This window comes from Podarcis erhardii (assembly GCF_964252035.2).
Source record: "Podarcis erhardii genome assembly, chromosome: 13".
Classification (NCBI taxonomy): domain Eukaryota; kingdom Metazoa; phylum Chordata; class Lepidosauria; order Squamata; family Lacertidae; genus Podarcis; species Podarcis erhardii.
Window position 1 is genome coordinate 56,042,964 of NC_138502.1, and position 26,012 is coordinate 56,068,975.

Below are 26,012 nucleotides of genomic sequence, written 5' to 3' on the forward strand. Positions count from 1 at the left end.
ACCTACAAAAATATTGTAAATTGTATGAATGTTAAGAAGGATGCTAGAGTATAAACAACTTGGCACCATTGAGTTCAAGGAAGGGAATTATGAAGATAAGATAAATTTAAGAAATGATAAAAATTTTGGAATATGTTGGTTATATCTAAACTTTTTAAGATTCGAATAAAATGATAGTTAAAATTAGAGGTATAACATTGAAAATTAGTTATGAAGACTAAAAACAAGGGGACAAATTTGCTGAATAAAATTATAACTAAGAACGCAGGAGCGGGAGATGTGAGGGAGTCCAAAGCAGTGAAAAGATATATGTTAAGAGATGTGATATTGTATTGTTTTATTGGAATTGTGATTTACAAAAAATTGTTAATAAAAAATATTTTTTTAAAAAAAAAGACATACACAACTGGTGGAACAATGATGAACCTTTACATTTAAAGAAACCATTCAACATTTCCCCTGCGGTTCATCATTGTGGAACAAAAACATAAAGCATATTTTGTACATGTCTTTCATGTGTAACCTTTGGAAGTGCTTTAGTAAAAATGTCTGCAATTTGATTGTCACCTGGAACATATTGAAATACAATCATTTCATCAGCAATTAGTTTCTTTACAAACTGTAAACGTAACCTTAAGACTCTAGTGTGCTGCGTATTGGTCTCTGAAAACAGGATAGCGAGTCCACTCTGGGAATCAAGGTAAACTCTTACTAGTAGTGTTACTTTCATCTGTAGGTCTGCAAATACTTGCAGATACCATTCCACATCACAAGTGGCCTGAACGCATGCACATAATTCACTCTCTGTTGTGGAGAGACAAATAATGGTTTGTGTCTGGGACTTCCATTCAAATGGACAACCTTTATAACAAAACACCATACCAGACACACCCCTGCAATTATTTTGTTCCACTGCATGAGATGCATCGCAGAAAATTTCAAAACCTTTGTCAATACATGATGTAAACTGCAACCTATAATGTTTGGTATGTTTAAAGTACATTAAAACTCTCTTAAGAGCAGAGAAACATTGCGTAGTGGGCTTTTCCACAAATTTTGCCAGAAAGTGAAAAGCATAAGTTATATCTGGTCTTGAGATTCTTTGAATGAAATTTAGCTTGCCTATAGCAGAACGATACAAAGTTTTGTTAGGAAATGGCTTATCTTCACCTGTAAAGGTGAAACCACATACCATAGGCGTTTCCTTCCCATTTGCATTTTCTTAAACCCATTTTGAATCAATAAGTCTCATTTCTGGGGTTTGTGGTACAAGAGACCAGGTGTTATGCTCTTTTAAAGAAGCTATCTCAGAGTTGATAGCTTTATACCAATTTACTTGGTGCTTAGGTAAATTCTGAACATCATCGTAGCTTTTTGGCTCAAAAACCGCCTTATTGGCATACACAGTATTTAAAAGTTCATCTGCAAAACGTTGTGGCTTCTGTCTCTTTCTATCTGAACGTCTCAGTCCGGAAGGAGAGTCAGACTCCTCAGACTTAATGGGACTAAGTAAACTACTAGTTTCAGGTTGTAAATCATCATTGTCAGACTGAAGAGGTGCCTGTAGGCTAAGATCACGGTCAGAAAACTCAAGAGAATCTAACCTCCCCTCGGGTGCCTGTGACTTTAAATCATCAAACAAATTATCAGATTCAACAGGCTTTTTGTCTTGTTCCATTAATTCAGAAGCACCATTTCCTGCTGCTGCTGCTGCTGCTGCTTCCTCTTCTTCCTCAGTATCATTTATACCGTTAGTATCTTGGAAAACAGCAACGCCATTCCAATTTACAGTTTGTATCATGCTTCTGGTAATATGAAATTTGCCAGTTGCTGGTATGTAAATTCTGTACGCCCCCTTCTGGTAGCCCATTAATTTTCTCAGAACACTACACTCACCCAATTTCTGCTTAGCGGGATAATGCATAATTACATCTGAATCCCAAATGCGTAGGTATTTCAGATTAGGGCATTTTTTAAACAGCTTCTCATAGGGGGTGACATCTAAACCAGAATGATAACTGCAATTTCTAACGTAACAAAAGGCATTGAGCGCTTCAGCCCAAAAGACTTTGGGCAGATTAGCATCGTACAGATAAGTTTTAACCCCTGCCTGCAGGTCATGCTGCACAACTTCAACAAGCCCATTTTGCCAGGGACTTCAGGGGCAAGATAACTCGTGAGTAGGCCCCTGTGCCTCAGAAGAAAATTCCCCGCCCCGGTCAGAAAACAGATACTTAATTTGTTTGTTAAAATGCATTTTTTACCCAGTTGCAAAAAGCTCTGTATTTCTCAAATGCTTGGGACTTCTCAGCTATTGCATAAGTCCAACAATATCTACTATACTGGTCTATCAGGGTAAGCCAGTACTTAGAACCTCCTAATGATGGTGGGAGTGGCCCAACTAAATCACAATGTACATGCTCAAATGGCTCAGTTATTTTCCTATCTGAGCACCTACCCTTGCGTGCAACCTTAATCTTATTCTTGCAACAGGATAGACATTGCATAAAGAATTTACATGGTTTTAAGTTTAGGCCATTAACAATATTCTTTGTCTTAATTACATCAGCAAAATTCAGGTGTCCCAGAATTCTGTGTGCTTCATGGACACACCCGGAATGTGGCCTTACACTCCTCAACCCCTGGCTTGACTGTGCTGCTCTGCAATTTATAGGCGATTGGGAGTAGGTGTGAAAATACAGTCTATATAATCAGAGTCCCGGGCATACAATAGACATTTGTTCCCATTGAAAAACTCACACATTGACTTTAAGAAACGCACAGTTATGCCTTGACGAGCAAAACTTCTTACTGACAATAAATTGTCCACTGACGGGCAGTAAATGCAGTTCGCTATCGTAATGTTTAAAGAGTCAAGTTTAATAGTACCCCTGCCAAGCGACTGCAAGACTTGTGAATTGGCTAAATGTACATTACCAATTTCCTCTTCGAAAGAAATAAACAAGCTTCGATTGTTGCAAATGTGCTGAGATGCTCCTGAGTCCACAATAAAAAACTTCCACTTGGCACCTTTAATTCTTTTACGATCTGTAGTCCGAGCATGAAAAGCTCGCGGCTCGTTTCTGTCTTTACGGTACAATGTCGGCTGCTGGGCTGATGACTGTGACTGACGAACAGAAACAGACTTGGGAGTACTTTGCTTTCTTTTGGATCTGCAGTCCTTTGCAAAATGTCCCTGCTTATTGCAGAACCAACAACGCTTTGCAGCTTTAAATGCAGTCGTATCAACACAAGTTTGCATATGGCGTTCCTCATTGTTTCTGGAAATAGGAGTGCTTATGGCACAAGCCTCCCTTCTATCCAACTCGCCCATTAATCGTGCCGTTATTTTTTTTAAATAATTTTTTATTAAGATTTTAAAGGTTACAAAAAAATAAGAAAAAATACAGTCAAAAAAGAAAATAAGAATAAAAAAATACATATATCAAAATACAGAAAAAAGAAAGATAAAAAACAAAGGTAAAAAGAAAAAAAAGTAAAAAAGCAAATCAAACCTTTAACTCGCTTAGTTGCAATCACTTATTTCCTTGACTTCCTCGTGCCTCCCATTTTTGTATTCTAATTCTGTTAGATATTCTAGCAAATCCTTCCAACCTTGTTTTTATCCTAATAGTTTATCTTAACATACTATACTTCCCCTCTTTATATTTTAATTCATATAAATATTTCAACACATCCTTGATCTTAATTTTATCCTCATATCTTATCTTAATATACTGTAATTTTCCATTCTTTCCTTCACCAAGTTATCATCCACTTTAACTTTGTTTAATCTTATTTCCCATTAAAACTTATATATCTGTACTTATTCTTAAGACATTTCCCCTAAGGTCAAAGAAAAAATTCAATTCCGCGATTTTCCCATCTCTCATTTAAAAAAAAACAAATTTATATTATATATACTTTAGATTCCCAATTTTCTTTCACCAAATCCCCTCCCCGGTTTCAGCCCCTCAATAGTTCCATTAATCTCAGAAAACCATCAGCCCGGAGATCTTAAATCCGAGGCTCCTAAGTCTGTCCCCTCTGCCAGTCTTTTTGATAGTCTTTAATGTTGAAAATCAGATCTTGGGGAAGCCCCAACCCAACAGTCATCATATTACTTCCTGCCAAACTTCCATAGTTAAAAGTAGGGCCTATAAAGTATTCCAAATCTTGTTTCACACTCTTTTCAAATCCAAAGGCCCCCAAAGCTCCAATCTTCCAATCTCCACCTGGCTCGGATTTATATTCCAAAGGTCATTTGATCTCCACATAGGGTGATCTCTCCATCTTTCATCTTCCAGGCCAAACCAGGCTTCCATCTCCAAATATTTACTTCTCCTAGTTGTCATCATGTAGGGCCTCAAGTAGTAATCCACTATTGGCCTCTGTAGGGTTACGGCTCCCCCTTTCCTCACTTTGCTCACAACAAGATTCTCCTTTTCAAATTTTTCAATTTGTTCAGTTGAAAGAGGTTCCTGTGCTTGGTTCTTGTCCACTTCTTTGCCAAAACCTACTTTTGTTTCCAAGATTACCACGTTAGTAGCCATAACATTTATCTGGTCTTGCAGCTTTCCCAAGAGATAAAATGTCCTGTTCAGTTCACACTCGATTTCCTTCCTAACAGCCATACTTAAATAGTCCAAGGTCAAAAACTAGTTTCTCAAGGCTTTTATCTTTAGCTGCATCCTTACGACAATAACCCAAAGCTCTCTCTAGAGGGATTCAAATTCTTTTTCACTCCTTCCAGCACAGACCCAAAGGTCCCATACATTGAATTATAACAGTTCCTTTCTTCCTTTTAAACATAAAGTTGTAACAAAAACAGGCAGTAGAAACAAAGTCCTTCTTTTGTATCCTAACAGCTAACTTGACAGCTGTCAAATCACTGTCAACGGGCTCACACAGACCACTCCCGGGTCTGGGGATGTGGCACTTCAATTTCACGGATTTTAACCTTCTCCTGCAGGTTCCCCTGCTTTCAAAAAAGATATTGATGATAGTTTCAATCAATGGAATTTAGGTCCTTTACACAAAACTCTCCACGACCTTAGTTAACTGGTTCTTTGCTTCAGTTTATTTACAGAAAGGGGAGGCGGACTTCCTGTTTGGACCTTCCCTGATCGGTACCAATTATTTTTTTAAAAAAAAAAAAAACTTTAAATACTTTAGAATTCCAATTTCCGTTCTACTCACGGGTTGTTGTTTAAAATCCATTTGTCCACAAGAAAAAGTCAGCGCGCTCTGGCAACGGCTACGCGGCTTCACTCCGTAAAAATAGCGGTCGATTCAAAACACCGCGCTGCTCACCCCACGTCACTTCGGAACCCCCGAAAAGGGGTTTCCCTGTGGGTAGGGGAGCGCTCCTGGTGTCAACCGAATCCCACGTTCCCAGGCTTCATCCACCTGGGATTTCTAAAGGGTCTCCGCCTTCGCCGCGGCGGTACGACCCGAATTCCACGGAGCGGGTTCCTCTCAGTCAGAGGAATGCTGCCATTGTCGATGGCGCTAACCCGGAAGTCCGCTAATCATGCCGTTACCCCTTCCACGGTTAATTGTGCTGGTGGAACGGCAGATATCTGGCTAGCTACACCATCAAAGTCCTCATTAAGGGAAGAAAGAATGATAAAAACATACTGAATATAAGGTATCTCCATGTCCCTTCGAATTAATTCGCAGTGTATTGCCTCCAGACGTCTCAAGTGTGCTGCCAAATCACTACCAGGCTGCAACTTGGTCTGGTACAGCTGCTTGAAAAACGTCAATGCAGACACTGACTCTTTTCTAATATGCACTGCTGCAAGACTGTCCCACATTTCTTTGGCAGTTTTCTTATTTCTTATATAGACTACTTGCTGGTCACTGACTGCCAAATTAATTATTGCCCTGGCTTTTGCATCTCCTTTCGACCAAGCATTAGTTACAGGGTCAGGAGGGTCATCAGTTACATAGGTCCATACTTCTCTAGAGGTCAAAAGCGCCTCCACCCGAAAAGACCATAAACTATAGTTCTCATCTGTTAGCTGTGGGAACACCAGAGCCTTCTCAGCTTCTGGAACCCGGTCAACCATTCTGGAACTCTTCCAGACCCACAGAAACTACACTAGCAGGAGAAGGAGTTTTCAAAGCTTTCTCAGAGTCCAAAATAAGGCAGTCATCCACTCAGCAGCTGGGCCCATAACCAAAGATGTTAGCTATTTGCAGTATAGTAGCACTGCAGAGAGCTTGCTGGGGAGACCATGCATTAAAAAAGGACTCAAAAATAACTTAAACAAGGTTTTAATAACAAAAACAAAAACACTAAATACATCAACAACAAACCAGACCCAACCACCAACCAATCCCCCAGGGTAATGGGAGAGCTAGGTGCTGCTCCTTATATACTACACCCAAATGCTGACACAGCCATTCAACATTCAACCATTCAACATTCAACCATTCAACAGCCAGAACTGAGTTCCAGTGAGTTCTGGCTGGGGAAAAAGCCCTGGGGCAAGCCTAGGGTGGGCCACCTAAGCACAGCTCTCTTGCCCTGTGCCCCTCTGCCACCTTTGCCGACTGAGAGCCAGTGTGGTGTAGTGGTTAAGAGTGGTAGTCTCCTAATCTGGGGAACCGGGTTCACGTCTCCGCTCCTCCACATGCAGCTGCTGGGTGACCTTGGGCCAGTCACACTTCTTTGAAGTCTCTCAGCCCCAGTCACCTCACAGAGTGTTTGTTGTGGGGGAGGAAGGGAAAGGAGAATGTTAGCCGCTTTGAGACTCCTTAAAGGGAGAGAAAGGTGGGATATCAAATCCAAACTCTTGGGGACTTTCGGGTTAGCGCCATCGGTAATGGCGGAATCCTTCTGACTAGGAGGATCTGCTTCGAGGAAATCGGGTCTGTACCGCTATGGCGAAGTGGAGACCCTTCAAAAGTCACAGGCGGGAGAAGCCTGTGAGCGTGGGATTCAGCGGGCACCTTTTGGGCCCCCCCAATTCGCAGGGAATACCGATTACGGTTCCAGAGCGAAGCAGGGTGAGCGGCGCGGTGCTGTGAATCAACTGCTTTTTCCTTGGAGCGAAGCCGCACAGCCGTTACCGGAGAGCGCTGACTTCTTCCTGTGACAATTCGACCTCAAAAGCAACTACCCGTGAATAGGAAAAATTGGAAGTATAAAAGGACGAAAAAGACTTAATTTGGCACCGATGCGGGGAGGTTTAAACAGGAAGTCCGCCTTCCGCTTTTGTAAATAGATCAAAGCAAAGAGACTACAAGCTAAAGTTTTGGAAATCCGACTGGAAAGGATTAATTTCCTAACACAAAAAGTATCAAACCCCCCCCCCAGGAAGCAGGGGAAGGAGGGGGGAGTTTTGGACTATATATACCTGCAAGAGAGAGGGAAAGAAGTTAAAATCCACCGCTCAAAACTTGGGAACGGGCTGCCAATAGACAAAGACTGTTGTGCTTTGAACTGCGTATTAACTGTGAATAGACGACTTGCTGACAGCTAGCTCAGCAAGAGAGATACATTGTGGTTAGTTGTCCTCTTCTGCTCTTAAAAAGGAGGGAAAGTAACTGGAAAGTAACAAAAAATTGGAAGTGTTTATTTTTTTATTTGAGTTTAAAAGGTGTCATTTTGGACTATTGCAACTGTTTCCACCTAGAGGAAGTTTCTGAAATCGATACTAGGGGAATTTTCCACTTGCAAAGAGAAACTGTGTAGCTGGGATTGACCTTGGCTCTTCTATTGTTTAAGTGTTATGGCACATGGGAAAGAAAAAGTAGACTCGTCATTCCCAGACAAAACAACAAGGTCTGGGAAGATTTGGCAGTGAAGACCATCAGCCGTTGGTCTCCCTACCCCATCTGCGACTGTACCAACACAATCTAAGCCTAGTGGAATGTCATCAGAAGATGTTTTAGCGATTGCACTGGCCAAGATTAATGAATCTTTGGAGCAACTTAATAAGAGGGTCGAAGAGACAAATAAGACGGTTGAAGAGACAAAGATGACAGTGGACGAGGCAAAAGTGAAGGTAGACGCAGCAACCACTAAAATTGACTTAAATACAGAAAGCTTAAATAGCTTGGGACAAAAGGTGAACACTAATACAGAATCTATTCAGAAATTGTTGCAGGAATCTACTTTGATCCGACAGACTGCAGATGAAGCTAAGGAAAAAGCTGCTGCTGTGGAATTTAAGATAACACAATTGGAAACAGAGAAAGTCCCAGATCTACAGAGGCAAATTGAGGACCATAAATTGACACTTTCTATGATTGAACTTAAGGAAAAACAGACGAATTTAAGGATTAGAGCTGTACCTGAATTAGAGAAGGGCAGTTTGATAGAATTTGCAGAGTTCTGGAAGTTGGATTTGAAACAAGAAGAATTCAAAATCGTGAGGGCCTTCAGACTTGGAAGAGGAGGAAACAAGAATAAAATAAGGGACTGTCTGATTACTCTCCGATCTAAAGAAGAGAGAGATAAAATTTTGGGTCTGCACTTTCAGAATTCTTTGACAATTCTGCAGTCAAGAGTGGAAATCTTTAAAGATATACCGAAACATCTGTAATGGTTATAAGGGGTTACTTGTGCGTAAGTTGCCGTCACTTTTGGCTAGATTGCCTGGCTAACCATGCTTTTGGCTGAAAGCCCTCACTCCGTGGCCGTTCAGTCGCTTGCAGAATCCGTCAGTGGGCATTTCTTGAACCTCTTCCAGCATAAGAGCTGTTTGACGCCAAGTCTCCGCCTATCTCCCTGCGTGGGACTCTTCTGTGCAAGGAAGGAGTGGGCAGAGGCGTGCCCGTGCTCTCTCCACTGGTCTCAGATGAAGGGTCCCGGAGACCTCTCTCTGAATCCTCCATCTCCCTCCCTTCTCTACTGGTGTTACGTTGAATTCCTTCCCTCCTGCTGGTCCCCTCTCCTGCATCGCTTTGGAGCCCAGCCTCCACCTCACGCTCCAATGTCAGGTCCCTGACAACATCTTTTGGATCCTAGGTCCAACTTTGGAGATTTGGTTGCCCTGTTGAGAAGGAACAAAATCATCTTCAGGTGGGAATTTCCCCAAGGCCTATTCTTTAGCTTTAAAGGAAGAAAGATAAAGATAAGATCAGTGGAGGAAAAAGATAAGTTTTGGGGAAACCATGGAGAAGATCTGCAGAAAGAACTTGGAAAAGAGCCAGGAGTTTTGGACAGAAGTTCACCAAAAAGAGGGAAATCAACACCACTGACAGAAATAGATAAAGTACTAAGTGCTGTTGGAGGATAAGCAGAGTAACTACATCATGGCACTGCAAGTATTAAGCTGGAATGTGAATGGACTCAACTCCCCGGAAAAAAGGCGAGAGTCTTTCATTTATTAAAAAAAGAACAATTGGATTTGATTTGTCTACAAGAAACACATGTGATAAGGCTACACAGGAAGATATTGAGCAATAAAAGATTGGGACATGAATTTATTTCATCAGACAAAGTTAAGAAAAGAGGAGTAATACTTTATGCAAAATGAAATTGATGAATCAGGAAATAGAATGGAAGATCAAACAGATGAGACCGAAGACATTTGAATCGGCAAATAAATGTGGGAAACTGCTGGCTTGGCAAATGAAAAAAAGACAAAAACTTAATACTATTACTAATTTGGAAGTGGAGGGAAAGAATATACAGAATCCAGTGGAGATCAGGAAGTGCTTTCAGAGGTATTTAAACATCTATATACACAGGAGACTCAGAAAGAAATGGACATTGATCGATTTTTGAAAATAAATGGATTACAAAAAATCTCTCAAGAAAATAAGCTAATGTTGAATTATAAAATAACAGAACAGGAGGTAGAAGGAGCCATTCAGAACATGCAATTGGGCAAAACCCCAGGGCTGGATGGTTTCACTTCAAGATATTATAGATCCTTGAAAGAATGGCTAGTACAGCCTTTAAAGGAAGTTTGCAATGAAATACTGGAAGGGAAAAAGGCACCAGAGTCGTGGAAGGAAGCTTATATTACACTTATACCGAAAACAGAGTCTGAGAAGACACAGCTTAAGAACTACCGCCCCATATCTTTGCTCAATGTGGATTACAAAATTTTTGCTGATATTATGGCTAAAAGACTAAAAAAAGGTACTAGTAGAAGAAATCCATAAAGATCAAGTGGGCTTTCTCCCGGGGAGACACTTGTCTGACAATACGAGGAATATAATTAACATTTTAGAAAAATTACAAGTGAATATTAACACCAAAGCAGTTTTGATATTTGTGGACGCGGAGAAAGCCTTTGACAATATTTCTTGGAGTTTCATGAAGAAAAATTTACAGGGAATGGGGGTAGGTCAAGGTTTTGAAAATGGTATAGGTGCAATCTATTCAGAACAAAAAGCTAAATTAATTGTAAACAATGTAGTCACAGAGGAGTTTAAGATTGAGAAAGGAACACAACAAGGTTGCCCAATCTCTCCATTGCTTTTTATATCGGTCCTGGAGGTTCTGCTTAATATGATTAGAAAGGACCAATTGATTAAAGGTATACAAGTCAGAGCTAAACAGTACAAATTGAAAGCATTTGCTGATGATTTGGTATTGACACTACAGGAGCCAGAATCTAGTACCAAAAGAGTATTGGAATTGATTCAAGAATTTGGTCATGTTAATAATAATAATAATAATAATAATAATAATAATAATAATAATTTATTATTTATACCCCGCCCATCTGGCTGGGCCTCCCCAGCCACTCCGGGCGGCTTCCATAAAAACCAAAAATACAGTAAAATATCACACGTTAAAAACTTCCCTGAACAGGGCTGCCTTAAGGTGTCTTCTGAATGTCAGGTAGTTGTTTATCGCTTTGACATCTGCTGGAAGGGCGTTCCACAGGGCGGGGGCCACTACCGAGAAGGCCCTCTGCCTGGTTCCCTGTAGCTTTGCTTCTCGCAATGAGGGAACCGCCAGAAGGCCCTCGGCGCTGGACCTCAGCGTCCGGGCAGAATGATGGGGGTGGAGACGCTCCTTCAGGTATACTGGACCGAGGCCGTTTAGGGCTTTAAAGGTCAGCACCAACACTTTGAATTGTGCTTGGAAACATACTGGGAGCCAATGTAGGTCTTTCAAGACCGGTGTTATATGGTCTCGGCGGCCGCTCCCAGTCACCAGTCTAGCTGCCGCATTCTGGATTAGTTGTAGTTTCCGAGTCACCTTCAAAGGTAGCCCCACGTAGAGTGCATTGCAGTAGTCCAAGCGGGAGATAACCAGAGCATGCACCACTCTGGCGAGGCAGTCCGCAGGCAGATAGGGTCTCAGCCTGCATACCAGATGGAGCTGGTACACAGCTGCCCTGGACACAGATTTAACCTGTGCCTCCATGGACAGCTGTGAGTCCAAAATGACTCCCAGGCTGCGCACCTGGTCCTTCAGGGGCACAGTTACCCCATTCAGGACCAGGGAATCCTCCACACCTGCCCGCCTCCTGTCCCCCAAAAACAGTACTTCTGTCTTGTCAGGATTCAACCTCAATCTGTTAGCCGCCATCCATCCTCCAACCGCCTCCAGACACTCACACAGGACCTTCACCGCCCTCACTGGTTCTGATTTAAAAGAGAGGTAGAGCTGGGTATCATCCGCATACTGATGAACACCCAGCCCAAACCTCCTGATGATCTCTCCCAGCGGCTGCATGTAAATGTTGAAAAGCATGGGGGAGAGGACAGAACCCTGAGGCACCCCACAAGTGAGAGCCCAGGGGTCTGAACACTCATCCCCCACCACCACTTTCTGAACACGGCCCAGGAGGAAGGAGCGGAACCACTGTATGACAGTGCCCCCAGCTCCCAGCCCCTCAAGACGGTCCAGAAGGATGTTATGGTTGATGGTATCAAACGCCGCTGAGAGATCCAGCAGAACTAGGAAACAGCTCTCACCTTTGTCCCTAGCCCGCCGGAGATCATCAACCAGTGCGACCAAGGCAGTTTCAGTCCCATGATGAGGCCTGAATCCCGACTGGAAGGGATCCAAATGGTCCGCTTCTTCCAGGCGTGCCTGGAGTTGTTCGGCAACCGCTCGCAGGATTTAAGTTGAATAAGTTGAAAACTAAGGTTTTAGAGAAAAATCTAACAGTGATTGAGAGAGAGAAGTTTCAGAAGGAGACAGGATTAACATTGGTTAAGAAAGTGAAATACTTAGGGGTTAACATGACTGCTAAGAATGTGAATTTATTTAAAGATAATTATGAAAAATGTTGGACGGAAGTGAAAAAGGATCTAGAAATATGGACAAATTTGAAGTTATCATTGCTAGGCTGAATTGCTGCGATAAAAATGAATGTATTGCCAAGGATGGTGTTTTTGTTTCAAACACTGCAAATTTTGGACAAAATGGATTGTTTCAAGAAGTGGCAGAAAGATATCTCTAGATTTGTCTGGCAGGGCAAGAAATTTAAGATACTAACTGATGCTAAAGAAAGAGGTGGATTTGCCCTGCCAGACCTTAAGCTTTATTATGAATCAGCCGCATTTTGTTGGCTGAGAGAATGGCTGCTTCTTGAAAACATAGACATTTTAGACCTAGAAGGTTTTAATAATGTATTTGGGTGGCATGCATATCTGTGGTATGACAAGGTCAAAGCACATAAAGCGTTTAAAAACCATATTGTCAGGAAAGCACTGTTTAATGTCTGGATAAGATATAAGGATTTGCTTGAAAACAAAACTCCAAGGTGGTTGTCACCAATGGAAGCAAAGGCTCAGAAAAAGCTCAATATGGAGGCCAAGTGGCCGAAATATTGGGAAATTTTGGAACAAGAAGGGGACAGATTAAAACTGCAGAGTTTTGAAAAACTAAAAAACAAAGTACGAGACTGGCTTCATTATTACCAAATAATGGAGGCTTACAATTTGGATAAGAAAATTGGCTTTCTGGTGGAAAAATCAAAATTGGAAACAGAACTGTTAGATCCTAAAACTAAGAATTTGTCAAGAATGTATAACTTGCTGTTGAAATGGAATACTCAGGATGAAATGGTGAAATCTGCTATGATTAAATGGGCACAAGATGTTGGACATAACATTATGATGGCTGCCTGGGAACAGTTATGGACCACAGGCATGAAATTCACGGCATGTAATGCCCTAAGAGAAAACATAATGAAAATGATTTACAGGTGGTACATGACACCAGTCAAGCTTGCAAAAATTTATCATTTGCCCGATAATAAATGTTGGAAATGTAAAGAGACTGAGGGTACATTTTTTCACCTTTGGTGGACATGCCCAAGGATTAAGACTTTCTGGGAGATGATCTATAATGAAATGAAAAGGTATTTAAGTATACCTTTCAGAAGAAACCAGAGGCCTTTCTCCTGGGCATGGTTGGCCAATTGGTGTCAAAGAAGGATAGAACTTTCTTTATGTATGCCACAACAGCAGCAAGAATACTCATTGCAAAATATTGGAAGACACAAGGTCTACCCACCTGGGAAGAATGGCAGATGAAGGTGATGGACTATATGGAACTGGCAGAAATGACTGGCAGAATCCGAGACCAAGGAGAAGAGTTGGTGGAAGAAGATTGGAAGAAATTTAAAGTTTATCTACAGAAACATTGTAAAATTAAGGAATGTTAGAAGGATGTTGGAATGAAGTTATGTGGTTTTAGCAGAAATGATATAAAGGTCTAAGTAAAAATGGATTGTTAATTGGTGAAAGAAGAGAATGTAAAATTATAGTATGTTAAGATAAATTATTAGGATAAAAACGAAGATGGAAAGGATTTGCTGAAATATCTAATTGAACTAGAATACAAAAAAGGGAGGTGTGAGGAAGTCAAGGAAATAAGTAAAGGAAAGAAAGTTATTGTCAGAGCTGCCCGAGGTCCCAGCTCACAAAGGACCAACGCCAGTTCGTTGTTATATACAAAAGTCTTTATTGAAGTTCAGTTTCGATTTCAAAGCCGCGGCGCGTAGCTCTACGTCTCAAACTCTAGACCGCTGAAGCTCCGTCTGAATCTCCTTCCCCCCGACACCAGTTTAAGACTCTAGCCTTGCTCCACCTCTTCCTTTGCTCTTTTCTCCTCTGGGCCCGCCTGTCCGCTGGGGTCTCGCCCTTTCTAGACTCTTCTGACGCTGAGTCCCCTGAGTCTTCCCCCTCCCTCCGGCGGGCTTTAGGACCTGGTTCCCAATCCGGGTTTCCTGCTGTTCCGCGCGCCTGTACATTCGAACTTGGCGCGCGCGCCCAGCCGGCAACCTTCCTCCTGACCGTTACACTGCTCCTGTCACTGCTTCCCCCTTCGGAGAGGCTAGCTGGACCTGACTTCCCCTCCGTTCCCTCACTCTGCGATAGAGGCGTGGCCAGCCCTGATTCATCTTCTCTCCCTGCTGGAGGAGAAGCTGGCCCTGATACATGGGACTCTTTCCCCAAACCACGCTCTGGTGGAGGAGCTGGTCCTGATCTCCCGCTGCTGCTTTGGGAGTCCCCGCTGGCCCCTTGCTTCTGGTGTGTCCCCCCTGGGACCCCCCTTGCACTGGCCATCGGCGCCCCCCTCTGGGAATCTTCTGATTCGCTGGAGAAGCTCATGGAATCTCTCGGGCCACTTTCATACTCCCCTACGCTGCCCTCCGATTCTTCCCCTTCGCTCTCCATTTCCTCTCTCCCCTGTGCCTCTGCTCCTGAGCCCCTGACAGTTATTGTGGTAGTGTAATGGTTAGGAGAAAGGTCACTGGGTTGGCGCGAGAAGCAAGTTCAAATGTACAGGAGCGCGGGACAGCAGAGAGTGAGGATTGGGAACCGGGTCCTAAAGCACGCCGGAGGCAGGGGGAGGAGCTAAGCGACTCAGCGTCGGAAGAGTCTAGAAAGGGCAATGCCCCAGCGGGCAGGAGGACCCAGAGGAGAAGAGTGCAGCGCAGGAGGTGGAGCAGTGCTAGGATCTTAAACTGGTGTGGAAGGGGCGGAGACTCAGACGGGACTTCGCCGATCTAGAGTCTAGACGTAGGGCTGCACGCCCTGGCTTTGAAATGGAAATTAAACTTCAATAAAGACTTTTGTACATAACATCAGCCTAGCGTTGGTCCTCTGTGAGCTGGGACCTAGAGGCAGCTCTGACAGTTATGTAAAGGTTTGATTTGTTTTTTTTAATTGTCTGGGTTTGTTTTTTTTTTTTTTTTGTTTAAATTGATATTTGTTTATCTTTTTTTCCCTAACCTTTAAAATCTTAATAAAAATCCATTAAAAAATAAATCAATCAAATCCAAACTCTTCTTCTTCTTCTTCTGAAAGCATGCCAGACGGTTTTCTCTTGCTGGGCTCTGTGGGACAAGGGCTGACTGTGCATCTCTCTCTCTCCACTTCTTAGGTATCCCAGGATTTCCCCCTTCTTGGACAGCTGGTGGCGCTCTTGTCCCTTCACCTCGCAGACAACGTGAAGGAGATTGGCCTGCAGTCAGCAGAGGCCTTGTACCATCTCCATTACATCATGATAGCCAAAATGGGTGAGGGGGATGCTGGGAAATGGCTTGTTTCTTGTAAGCCGCAGGGTGGGAGATTTGTAGCCCTCCAGAGGCTGCTCCAACTCCCATCATCCCTGAGTGTTGCCCATGCTGGCTGCTGCTGGGGTTGATCAGGGAGTTCAGGAGGGCCAGAATTGTGCTAGCACTGGCCTAACGCCAACACCCCGTTGGCCAGAGATGAGAGGGCAGTCTTGGGGGAGGAATTCACTGCTGATGTTCATCAGAAAAGCCTTCTGGACCTGACCAGTGGCCCAGCCCAGTCCAGCATCCTGTTCCCACAGGGGTTGATCAGATGCTTGTGGGAATCCAGCAAGCAGAATTCAAGCTCTTTCTACTCCTGTACTTTGCTGCCTCTGACCATGGAGGCAGAGCATAGCCATCCTGGCTAATAGCCATGGGTAGCCTTCTCTTCCATGAATTTGCCTCATCTTCTTTGAAAGCCATCTTGGTCCGTGGCCATCAGTGCCTCCTGTGGCAGGGAGTTCCAGAGTTTAGCTGTGCATTGCAAGAAGAAGGACCATCCTGAAACTTCAGTTTCATTGGAGGTCCAGTTGTTCTCATGTTATGAGGGCAAGAGAGAAAGCTTTCTCTCTCCACTTTCTCCAAGCCATACATTGTGTCTCCTCTTCCTCGCCGTTTTTCTAAACGGAACCGCCCCCCAAATGCTGCAACCAGCATTTGCTCCACAAGCACCCCAGTCCTTTTGGTTGCCCCCTTCTGAACCTTTTTTCCAATTCCGAATTATAATTTTTGAGGTGAAACCAATAATTGTTTTTGTTGGTCCCAGCGGGAAAACTGGAGGTTTTGAGCAGGGAGCACTAATGCTGGGTTCTTTTGCATGCATATTCCAAAACCCGACCCTGCTTAGGTAAGGAACTGGAGAAGAGGAGGAATAAAAATAAGAAAGGCAACATGGTCAGATGGGTCCGAGAAGACTTCTTCATCCCTGGGCCCTCTCTCTTCCACTACAACATCGCAAAAGTGGCCAAGGTAGGGGTGGCCTTTTGTACTCTTTATTGCTAAGACCGCAGCCACTCCCAGTTAGCAAAGATTTGCTCACTCGGGCCAACGGGGCCCTGCCCCACCAACTTCAGCCTGCCCTCAGGCAGCCCACGCCTTCTAGGGATGAGGGAGAGATTCAGAGCAGTTCACACTGGAAGCCAAAGCTATCAGATCAAGGCTTTCAGAAACAACAGGAGAACTGAAACACAACCCGCCTTTGAAATTCACATGTCCTTGAATTTCGCAATGCCAAACAGTGTGTAAAAAAATCCATGCGTGAGCTATTAGTGTAAATAACATTCAGAAATGCATTGTATTAGAATAAATTGCTCAAAGACAAGTGCCCGGTAGCCTAAACTGCATGCAGAATTCTACTTATTGAAATTCTACCAGGTGCTGGGAGACCTAGGGTTCAGATCCCCACTCACGAGTCAGTCACAGTCTCTCAGTCTAACCTACCTCATGAGACTAAAACGGGGAGGAGAGAGAACCATGCATTGCCACCTTGGGCTCCTCAGGGCGGAAAAAGAATAGGAAAAGTTGACTCATTCGATGCATCTTTCACAAGGCACTGCCAAGCCAGTGGACTATGCCAACCTTGTGGTGGGTGTTTTTGTTGTATATTAAGAACTAAACACACAGCCGGCAGGTTCCCACCCAGTCTGTTAGGCATTGGTTATATAACGGATAGCCACTATTATTCACCCTCTCTGTTCCTGGAGGGATTTTTTTTTAAAATTTTCTAGTCTGATTTTAGATTGAACCTCTTCATGTTCCAATGTCATAACCAATTTAAGATGTGGATCGAAAATAGCAAGGCGTCACCTGACTTTTAGTTTGGTTTGTTGTAAAATCTTTCAGCTACTTAAATAAACACATAAATAGAATCACCAAATTGTAGAGTTGGAAGGGACGTGGGGGTCACTTAGTTCAACCCTCTCAAGGCAGAGTGGAGATGTCTTTCACTTGGTTTGTGAAGGCACCCTTGGACTACTGAAACGTGGTCAGAGTGTGGAGCAGAAGAAAACTCCCTCTTCTTTCTTCTTTGTGCCAGGCTTTTGGGGAGCACCTCACGCCCAGCCAGATCAACGAAGTCGTGTTGAAGGCGATTGACAACCTGACAGTGGAAGACAGAGCCGTCTCTCAGGCTGCAGGAAAGCTCCTGAGGTCCTTCCTTGAGGAATGCGGCATGGAAATGGAGGACGTAAGGCTCAAAACGGAGGCAGGGGGAGCAGGTTTCCTCTAAATCAAACATTCTCTTCGGACTTAGAATTAGCTTGTTTCTGGGAAGTAAGAAGGCATTGTGTGGGAAGTAAGAAGAGCCAGTGTGGTGTAGTGGTTAAGAGCGGTAGACTCGTAATCTGGGGAACCGGGTTCGCGTCTCCGCTCCTCCACATGCAGCTGCTGGGTGACCTTGGGCCAGTTACACTTCTTTGAAGTCTCTCAGCCCCACTCACCTCGCAGAGTGTTTGTTGTGGGGGAGTTACAGATAGGTAGCCGTGTTGGTCTGCCATAGTCAAAACAAAAAATTCCTTCCAGTAGCACCTTAAAGACCAACTAAGTTAGTTCTAGGTATGAGCTTTTGTGTGCATGCACACTTCTTCAAATACACTGAAACAGAAGTCACCAGACCCTTTTATATAGTGAGAAGGTGGGGATGGGTATTACTCAGAAGGGTGGTGGGAATGGGTGATTGGCAGATAGCTGTGATGAGCCTGTTGACGACTCTTAACGACTGCAATAGGTCTTACAGGAAAAAGCAAGGGGTGAGAAGGTGAAAAGTGGCTTTGTCATGTATAATGAGATAAGAATCCAATGTCTTTGTTCAGACCAGGTCTCTCCATGGTTTTAAGTTTGGTAATAAGTTGCAATTCAGCAGCTTCTCTTTCCAGTCTCTTTCCTGCTTTTTCCTGTAAGACCTATTGCAGTCGTTAAGAGTCGTCAACAAGAAGAGAACCCAAAATGAAAAAAAGGATAAAATCTTGGAAAAAATAAAGGAAGGAGAGAAGAAGCTGAGAGCAAAACCAAAATCACAGGAGATCCTGAAAGAGATAAAGTTATATCAAGTACAATATATGAAATTGATGAACCAGGAAATAGAATGGAAGATTACAAAATTTTTGCAGATATTTTGGCTAAAAGATTAAAAAGGGTGTTAGTAGAAGAAATTCATAAAGACCAAGCGGGCTTTCTCCCGGGCAGACATTTGTCTGATAATACGAGGAATATAATTTATATTCTAGAAAAATTACAAGTGAATATCAATACTAAGGCAGTTTTGATTTTTGTGGATGCAGAGAAGGCCTTTGACAACATTTCTTGGAGTTTTATGAAGAAGAATCTACAGGGGATGGGGGTAGGTCAAGGTTTTGAAAATGGTATAGGTGCAATTTATTCAGAACAAAAGGCAAAATTAATTGTGAACAATGCAGTGACAGAAGAGTTTAAGATTGAGAAAGGAACACGACAAGGTTGCCCAATCTCTCCATTGCTTTTTATATCGGTCCTGGAGGTTTTGTTAAATATGATCAGAAAGGACCAATTGGTTAAAGGCATACAAGTGGGTGCTAAACAGTACAAACTGAAAGCATTTGCTGACGATTTAGTATTGACTTTGCAGGAGCCAGAATCTAGTACCAAAAGGGTACTGGAATTGATTCAAAACAAAGATCACCACAGCCAATCACAAACAAACAACCACACCCTAGGCCACCCCAACCTCTCTCACCACCAAAGGAACACAAGTGAACGGCAGAGAACCGGCACGAGTAACGCTGACACCAAACCCTACATACATTAAGCAAAATAGAAACAGGTTCACCACACTTTCTCATCCTGGTCTTCTTTTATCTTCTTCCAGCTGCCTATGGTTGTGAAGGAGATTTACAACCGTCTCCACCAGATCCCCGACACCCGCACTAAGGAAGTGACACTTTCGGCTCTTGTCAGCCTAGCCACCAAGCGCATGCAGCCGGTCGTAGACAGCCTGTTGGACTGTTCGATGGAGTGTGATGAGTAAGTTTTTGTGATGTGAAAATGGGGAGGGGTAGATTTAAGGGGTTTCTTAATTTATATTTATTTATATTGAATTTCGTACTTGCAAAAAATTGTGCTCCGAGTTGTGGTTTCTTTCTTTGCTAATGTATGTGCAATATAAAGAAAATATCAAAGGCCTGACTTTTTTTAAGAAAAGGAAAAGGGAAAAATTCTGTTTTGAAAAATTGCAGAAGTGCCACGGTGATCTGGAAGGCCTTGGTCGCTGATCAGTATTCCAGCGTCAAGCTGCTGAGACCTCTCCTGAAAAGGCTGCAGGATGAAGACCCCAAAGCGGAAGTCACTTCCAGGCGACGCAGCACTTCTCAAATGCCAATGGCGGTACGAAACCACTCAGTTTCTCTCTCCTGGATTGTTTTGAATGGGAGCTGGATGGGGCTGGGGGCTTCTTGCTGGGAGGGGGGTGCATCTTAATAAGTGGTCCATCCTGTGAGCACCTGCTTTGTATGCAGAAGGGCCCCAGCATCTCCATGTCGGGGAGTTCCTTGCCTGAAACCCTGGACAGCCACTGCTAGTCAGTGTAGACAACACTGAGGGAAATGGACCGGGGCTCTGAGTCGCGTCTGAGTCTGAGATCTTGATCTGACGATGACCTCTGCTGAATGCCGTTCTCCTGTCCTTGTCCCTCCAGGCTACCAACACTCTGTGTCATATCCTGTCGTTCCCTGAGGCTGCAGGTATCCTGAAGAGCATGTTCCACCACCTGCTGTTTGCACTTAGCACTCAGATCTGTTTTGTCCATGAGGCGAGAAGAAGAGGTTCGAGGGCGGCAAGTCTAATCCCGGAGCCCTCTTCGCATCTCGATCCACTGATGTAAGGGACCTGCTAATGCATTTGGGGGGGCCCTCCCTTCTCTCTCTGACCCATAGTGGTGATGGCTCAGCTCTCCCCCAAGAGATAGGCTTCATTTGGACATGGAGGTTCTGCTTAGGTTAGATAGCTAGGAGACCCAGGCTTCCCCAACCCCTGTGCTCTTCAGTCACTTTGGACCACAACTCCCACCAGCCCCAGCCAGCACAACGGGGCTGAAGATGGGAGTTATTGTAGCCCAAAACATCTGAAGGACACTAGGATGGGAGAGGATGTTGGAGACTCTCCCGCACGATGGGCTGATTTGGGTGTGGTGGGACTCACGTGTCATGAAACCTTAAGTCTCCATCACAGCCGAAAGGTTGCCGCTTGTGCTGGAAACATGGGGGAGGCTGCAGGGGGTGATGGTTGGGGTTGGACTGCAAGATGTCAAGGACCTAAAACTCCCCAGATGAACCTACCCAGACCTTGCGCTCATCATCGGAAGCCCCTCTTCACATGCCTCCTCCACACAAGAAGGGGCCTTTTCTGTGGTGGCTCCCCATTAGTGGGTTGCTCTCCCCAGGGAGGCTTGCCTGGTGCCTTTAGATGCCAGGCAAAAATGGTCCTCTTCAATCAGGCCATTGGCTGATTAACCTCCTATGCCCTTTCAACTGTGTTTGTTAGAGGGAGAGGAGTTATTGGTTTGCTTTGGTTCTTGTTTTTATTCTGTATTTTGTGCTTTTTAACTTGCATTTTTATGTTGTGAACTGCCCGGAGATCTACGGGTGAAGGGCAGTATACAAATTTTTAAAATATAATATTCTTAATTCCTTCACTTGACTCAGGACCGCTGTGCAGGCCCTGAAACAACTGATTGGGCGTGTTGAATACCTTGACGAATTTGAGGTTTTGGGGTTGCAAAGCTGCTGGGATATGCTGTCAAGTCCAGAAAGCTTTTTCAAAGGCATTCGTCTTCTGGCAAGGTAAGAAGGTGAAAAGGACTGGCAGGTGAGGCATGAAGAGCAAGGCCTGCTTTCTGGGGAAATGGGGATAAACTTCTTATTTATTTCAGAAAATGTACCATATTGTTCACTCTATAAGACACACTTTCCCCCTCCTAAAAAGTAAGGGGAAATGTGTGTGCATCTTAGGGAGCGAATGCAGGCGGGAGGCTCTGCTCAGCGTTCAAGTAACCTGGTGGTGGTTGTTGTTGTGCAGGAACGCTGGGTGGTTCTTCCTGCCAGCTTCAGACTTGTGAATTCTTTGTCTCTTACTCTTATGTTTCAGGACTTTGTTCACCTCCTCAACAGAACAGTATAATAGGATTGCCCGATTGGCACGGAAATATATGTGCTGTCCGAACAACAAGAAGAAAGCCATTGGCATGGCGTTTTACTTGGAGGTAGGAACTGGAAACAGGGAATGCCTGTTCTAATGTTTCTAATGGTTTCTTTATTCCTCACAATTTAACTGTCAAATGTTCTTTAGTATTTACACATTTTTTATTTAATTGTACAACTTCAACTGCATTCACTGCTATCATGTCTAATATATATGGACAGTGTTTTTTTGATAGAAGATGAATGTATACATAATAAAAGATGCACTTACAGTGGCTTTGCTCCAACTTAGGGGATGTCCGACTCTGATACAGACACTTCCGTGACCTAGCGCGCAAGTTACTGCAGGCAGCAATCATACAGGTATTCCGTTAATGGATGAGCAAGTCTTCACCTTTGGAAGGCTGGTATAAGTTCATATGTATTTATTTTTGCCTGCTTTAAAGATTGATTTTTGTATGTCTGCTGGTTTATTATATATCTTTTTTTCTCTTTGTTCCGCTATGTATCGGCGTGGGGAGACATAATAACAACAACAACAACAACAACAACAACAACAACAATAATAATTCTTTGCTCGTCCAAATAAGCTTTTTTCATATATTTATTGAGGCCACTAAGTCTTTGAACTGAAGAGATTTCTCCAGTTTCAAGCGTCATCTCATGCTCTTTATGAGCCAAGTCCAAACCCTCCTGCAGTTCAGACCCAGCTTAGGATGTGTTTGGTTCAGCATGATTCCAACCAGCTCATACTCTTTCCTTCCCTTTCCAACCAAAATGTACCTGACTGTGAGAGCAGAGGTGAGTTAGATTGGGAGGGCCATGCCCAGCCCTAGAGGTTGGAAGGCGGGGTCCAGGCCCACCAGAAACCAGCAGAGAACTCCATAGTTCCAAATGGAAGCACCAGCCTAGCTTCTGCTGCAGCCACGTTGGGATGAGAAGGGGCAGGAGGGGTCATGCGTGGTGGGTGCTTCTTGCTGGAGACCATTGATTTGAAGTGAGCTGCTTTGGGGGCCAACCTGAATCAATCCCAAAATAACCCGTTCAAGAGGTGCTTTTTAGAAACTGAGCTCACACTAAAACTGTAAAACCATGAAAATATATGCTTATGAAATACATGATATTTGTTGTCTGATAAGGGGGGGGGGCAGCAGCTCTATACCTTCCATGGGTCACAACAAGCCTGGGGGTCAAAACAAAGCACCACCATCTCAGGTGAATATCAGGATTGAGTCCATTGCTCAACTTTATCTGGTGTCACTTAGGCTCTGCCAGTGAGACCACTTGTGCTGCTGCTGCTGCCACTGCCCTGTCTGGCTGTCAAAGCCTCAACGACCTGCGCTGCTGCTGCAGCACATTCTGACGGGCAAAGCCTCGATGACCTGCGCTGCTGCCGCTGCCCTGTCTGGCTGTCAAAGCCTCGACGACCTGCGCTGCTGCCTCTTCCTTTTCTGGTTGTCAAAGCCTCGAAGATCTGAGCTGCTGCCGCAGCCCCTTCTGGCTGTCAAAGCCTCGAAAATCTGCGCTGCTGCCTCTGCATCTTCTGGCTGTCAAAGCCTCGACGACCTGCACTGCTGCCTCTTCCGTTTCTGGCTGTCAAAGACTCGACGACCTGCGCAATAGCCGCTGCCCCTTCTGGCTGTCAAAGCCTCAACGATCTGCGCTGCTGCCTCTTCCTTTTCTGGCTGTCAAAGCCCCGATGACCTGTGCTGCTGCCGCTGCCCCTTCTGGCTGTCAAAGCCTCGACGATCTGCGCTGCTGCTGCAGCACATTCTGACGGTCAAAGCCTTGACGACCTGTGCTGCTGCCGCTGCCCCTTCTGGCTGTCAAAGCCTCAACAATCTGCGCTGCTGCCTCTGCCTCATCTGGCTGTCAAAGCCTTGACAACCTGCGCTGCTGACGCTTCTGGCTGTAAAAGCCTCGACGACCTGCTGCCGCTGCCCCTGCTAGCTGTCAAAGCCTCGACGATTGGTGCTGCTGCCTCTGCCTCTTCTGGCTGTCAAAGCCTCGACAACCTGCACTGCTGCCTCCGCCTCTTCTGGCTGTCAAAGCCTTGACGACCTGCGCTGCTGACACTGATGCTTCTGGCTGTCAAAGCCTCGACGACCTGCGCTGGTGCCGCTGCCCCTTCTGGCTGTTAAAGCCTCGACGACCTGTGCTGCTGCCTCTGCCTCTTCTGGCTGTCAAAGCCTTGATGACCTGCACTGCTGCCTCTGCCTCTTCTGGGTGTCAAAGCCTCGACAACCTGCACTGCTGCCTCCGCTTCTTCTGGCTGTCAAAGCCTTGACGACCTGAGCTGCTGACACTGATGCTTCTGGCTGTCAAGGCCTCGACGACCTGCGCTGCTGCCGCTGCCCCTTCTGGCTGTTAAAGCCTCGACGACCTGTGCTGCTGCCTCTGCCTCTCCTGGCTGTCAACGCCTTGACGACCTGTGTTGCTGCCGCTGCCCCTTCTGGCTGTCAATGCCTCAACGATCTACGCTGCTGCCTCTGCCTCTTCTGGCTGTCAAAGCCTCGATGACCTGCACTGCTGCCTCCGCCTCCTCTGGCTGTCATAGCCTTGACAACCTGCGCTGCTGACGCTTCTGGCTGTCAAAGCCTCAACGATCTGCGCTGCTGCCTCTGCCTCTTCTGGCTGTCAAAGCCTCGACAATCTGTGCTGCTGCCTCTGCCTCTTCTGGCTGTCAAAGCCTGGACGACCTGCACTGCTGCCTCTTCCTTTTCTGGCTGTCAAAGCCTCGACGACCTGCGCTGCTGCCTCTTCCTTTTCTTGTTGTCAAAGCCTCGAAGACCTGGGCTGCTGCCGCAGCCCCTTCTGGCTGCCAAAGCCTCAACGATCTGCGCTGCTGCCACAGCCTCTTCTGGCTGTCAAAGCCTCAACGATATGCGCTGCTGCCTCTGCCTCTTCTGGCTGTCAAAGCCTCGACGACCTGTGCTGCTGCCTCTTCCTTTTCTGGCTGTCAAAGTCTCGACAACCTGCTCTGCTGCCGCTGCCCCTTCTGGCTGTCAATGCCTCAACGATATGCGCTGCTGCCTCTGCCTCTTCTGGCTGTCAAAGTCTCGATGAGCTGAACTGCTGCCTCCGCGTCTTCTGGCTGTCAAAGACTCGACAACCTGCGCTGCTGCTGCTGCCCATTCTGGCTGTCAAAGCCTCAGCGACCTGCGCTGCTGCCTCCGCCTATTCTGGCTGTCAAAGCCTCGACGACCTGCACTGCTGCCGCAGCCCCTTCTTGTTGTCAAAGCCTCGACAACCTGTGCTGCTGCCTCTGCCCCTTCTGGCTGTCAAAGCCTCGACAACCTGTGCTGCCGCCTCTGCTTCTTCTGGAAGTCAGAGATTCGATGACCTTTGCTGCTGCCGCTGCCCCGTCTGGCTGTCAAAGCCTCAACGACCTGCTCTGCTGCCGCTGCCACTTCTGGCTGTCAAAGACTCGACGACCTGTGCTGATGCCTCTGTCGCTTCTGGCTGTCAAAGCCTCAACGATCATCGCTGCTGCCTCTGCCTCTTCTGGCTGTCAAAGCCTCGACGACCTGCACTGCTGCCTATTCCTTTTCTGGCTGTCAAAGCATCAACGATCTGCGCTGCTGCCACAGACCCTCCTGGCTGTCAAAGCCTTAACGATATGCGCTGCTGCCTCTGCCTCTTCTGGCTGTCAAAGCCTCAAGGTCCTGCACTGCTGCCTCTTCTTTTTCTGGCTGACAAAGCCTCGATGACCTGCGCTGCTAACGCTTCTGGCTGTCAAATCCTCGACGACCTGCTGCCGCTGCCCCTTCTGGCTGTCAAAGCATCAACGATCTGCGCTGCTGCCACAGACCCTCCTGGCTGTCAAAGCCTTAACGATATGCGCTGCTGCCTCTGCCTCTTCTGGCTGTCAAAGCCTCAAGGTCCTGCACTGCTGCCTCTTCTTTTTCTGGCTGACAAAGCCTCGATGACCTGCGCTGCTAACGCTTCTGGCTGTCAAATCCTCGACGACCTGCTGCCGCTGCCCCTTCTGGCTGTCAAAGCCTCGACGATCTGCGCTGCTACCTCTGCTGCTTCTGGCTGTCAAAGCCTCGACGATCTGCGCTGCTGCCTCTGCCTCTTCTGGCTGTCAAAGCCTCAAGGTCCTGCACTGCTGCCTCTTCTTTTTCTGGCTGTCAAAGCCTCAATGACCTGCGCTGCTGCCTCTTCCTTTTCTTGTTGTCAAAGCCTCAATGACCTGCGCTGCTGCTGCAGCCGCTTCTGGCTGTCAAAGCCTCAACGATCTGCGCTGCTGCCACAGCCTCTTCTGGCTGTCAAAGCCTCAACGATATGCGCTGCTGTCTGCCTCTTCTGGCTGTCAAAGCCTCGACGACCTGCACTGCTGCCGCAG

At 45.5% G+C, this 26,012-nt stretch overlaps 2 protein-coding genes across 2 annotated transcripts in view; both read left to right on the forward strand.

The window, feature by feature from the left end:
* The window catches only part of LOC309327062 (maestro heat-like repeat-containing protein family member 7), a gene marked incomplete at its 3' end in the record, with an annotated part of 33,024 nt that extends 16,726 nt beyond the window's left edge, over positions 1–16,298 (forward strand). Inside the window, exons 7-8 of the mRNA XM_081836095.1 lie at positions 15,323–15,458; positions 16,264–16,298. Coding sequence (XP_081692221.1) covers positions 15,323–15,458; positions 16,264–16,298 — 171 coding nt within the window. The remainder of the gene's footprint in view (positions 1–15,322; positions 15,459–16,263) is intronic.
* Positions 15,570–19,892, forward strand: LOC309326339 (maestro heat-like repeat-containing protein family member 7). Its single transcript, XM_081834939.1, has 3 exons — positions 15,570–16,466; positions 17,533–17,682; positions 19,339–19,892. Exons 1-3 carry the CDS (start codon positions 16,389–16,391, stop codon positions 19,495–19,497), a joined length of 387 nt encoding a protein of 128 aa, XP_081691065.1. The 5' UTR covers positions 15,570–16,388; the 3' UTR covers positions 19,498–19,892.
* Positions 19,893–26,012: the final 6,120 nt, after the last annotated feature.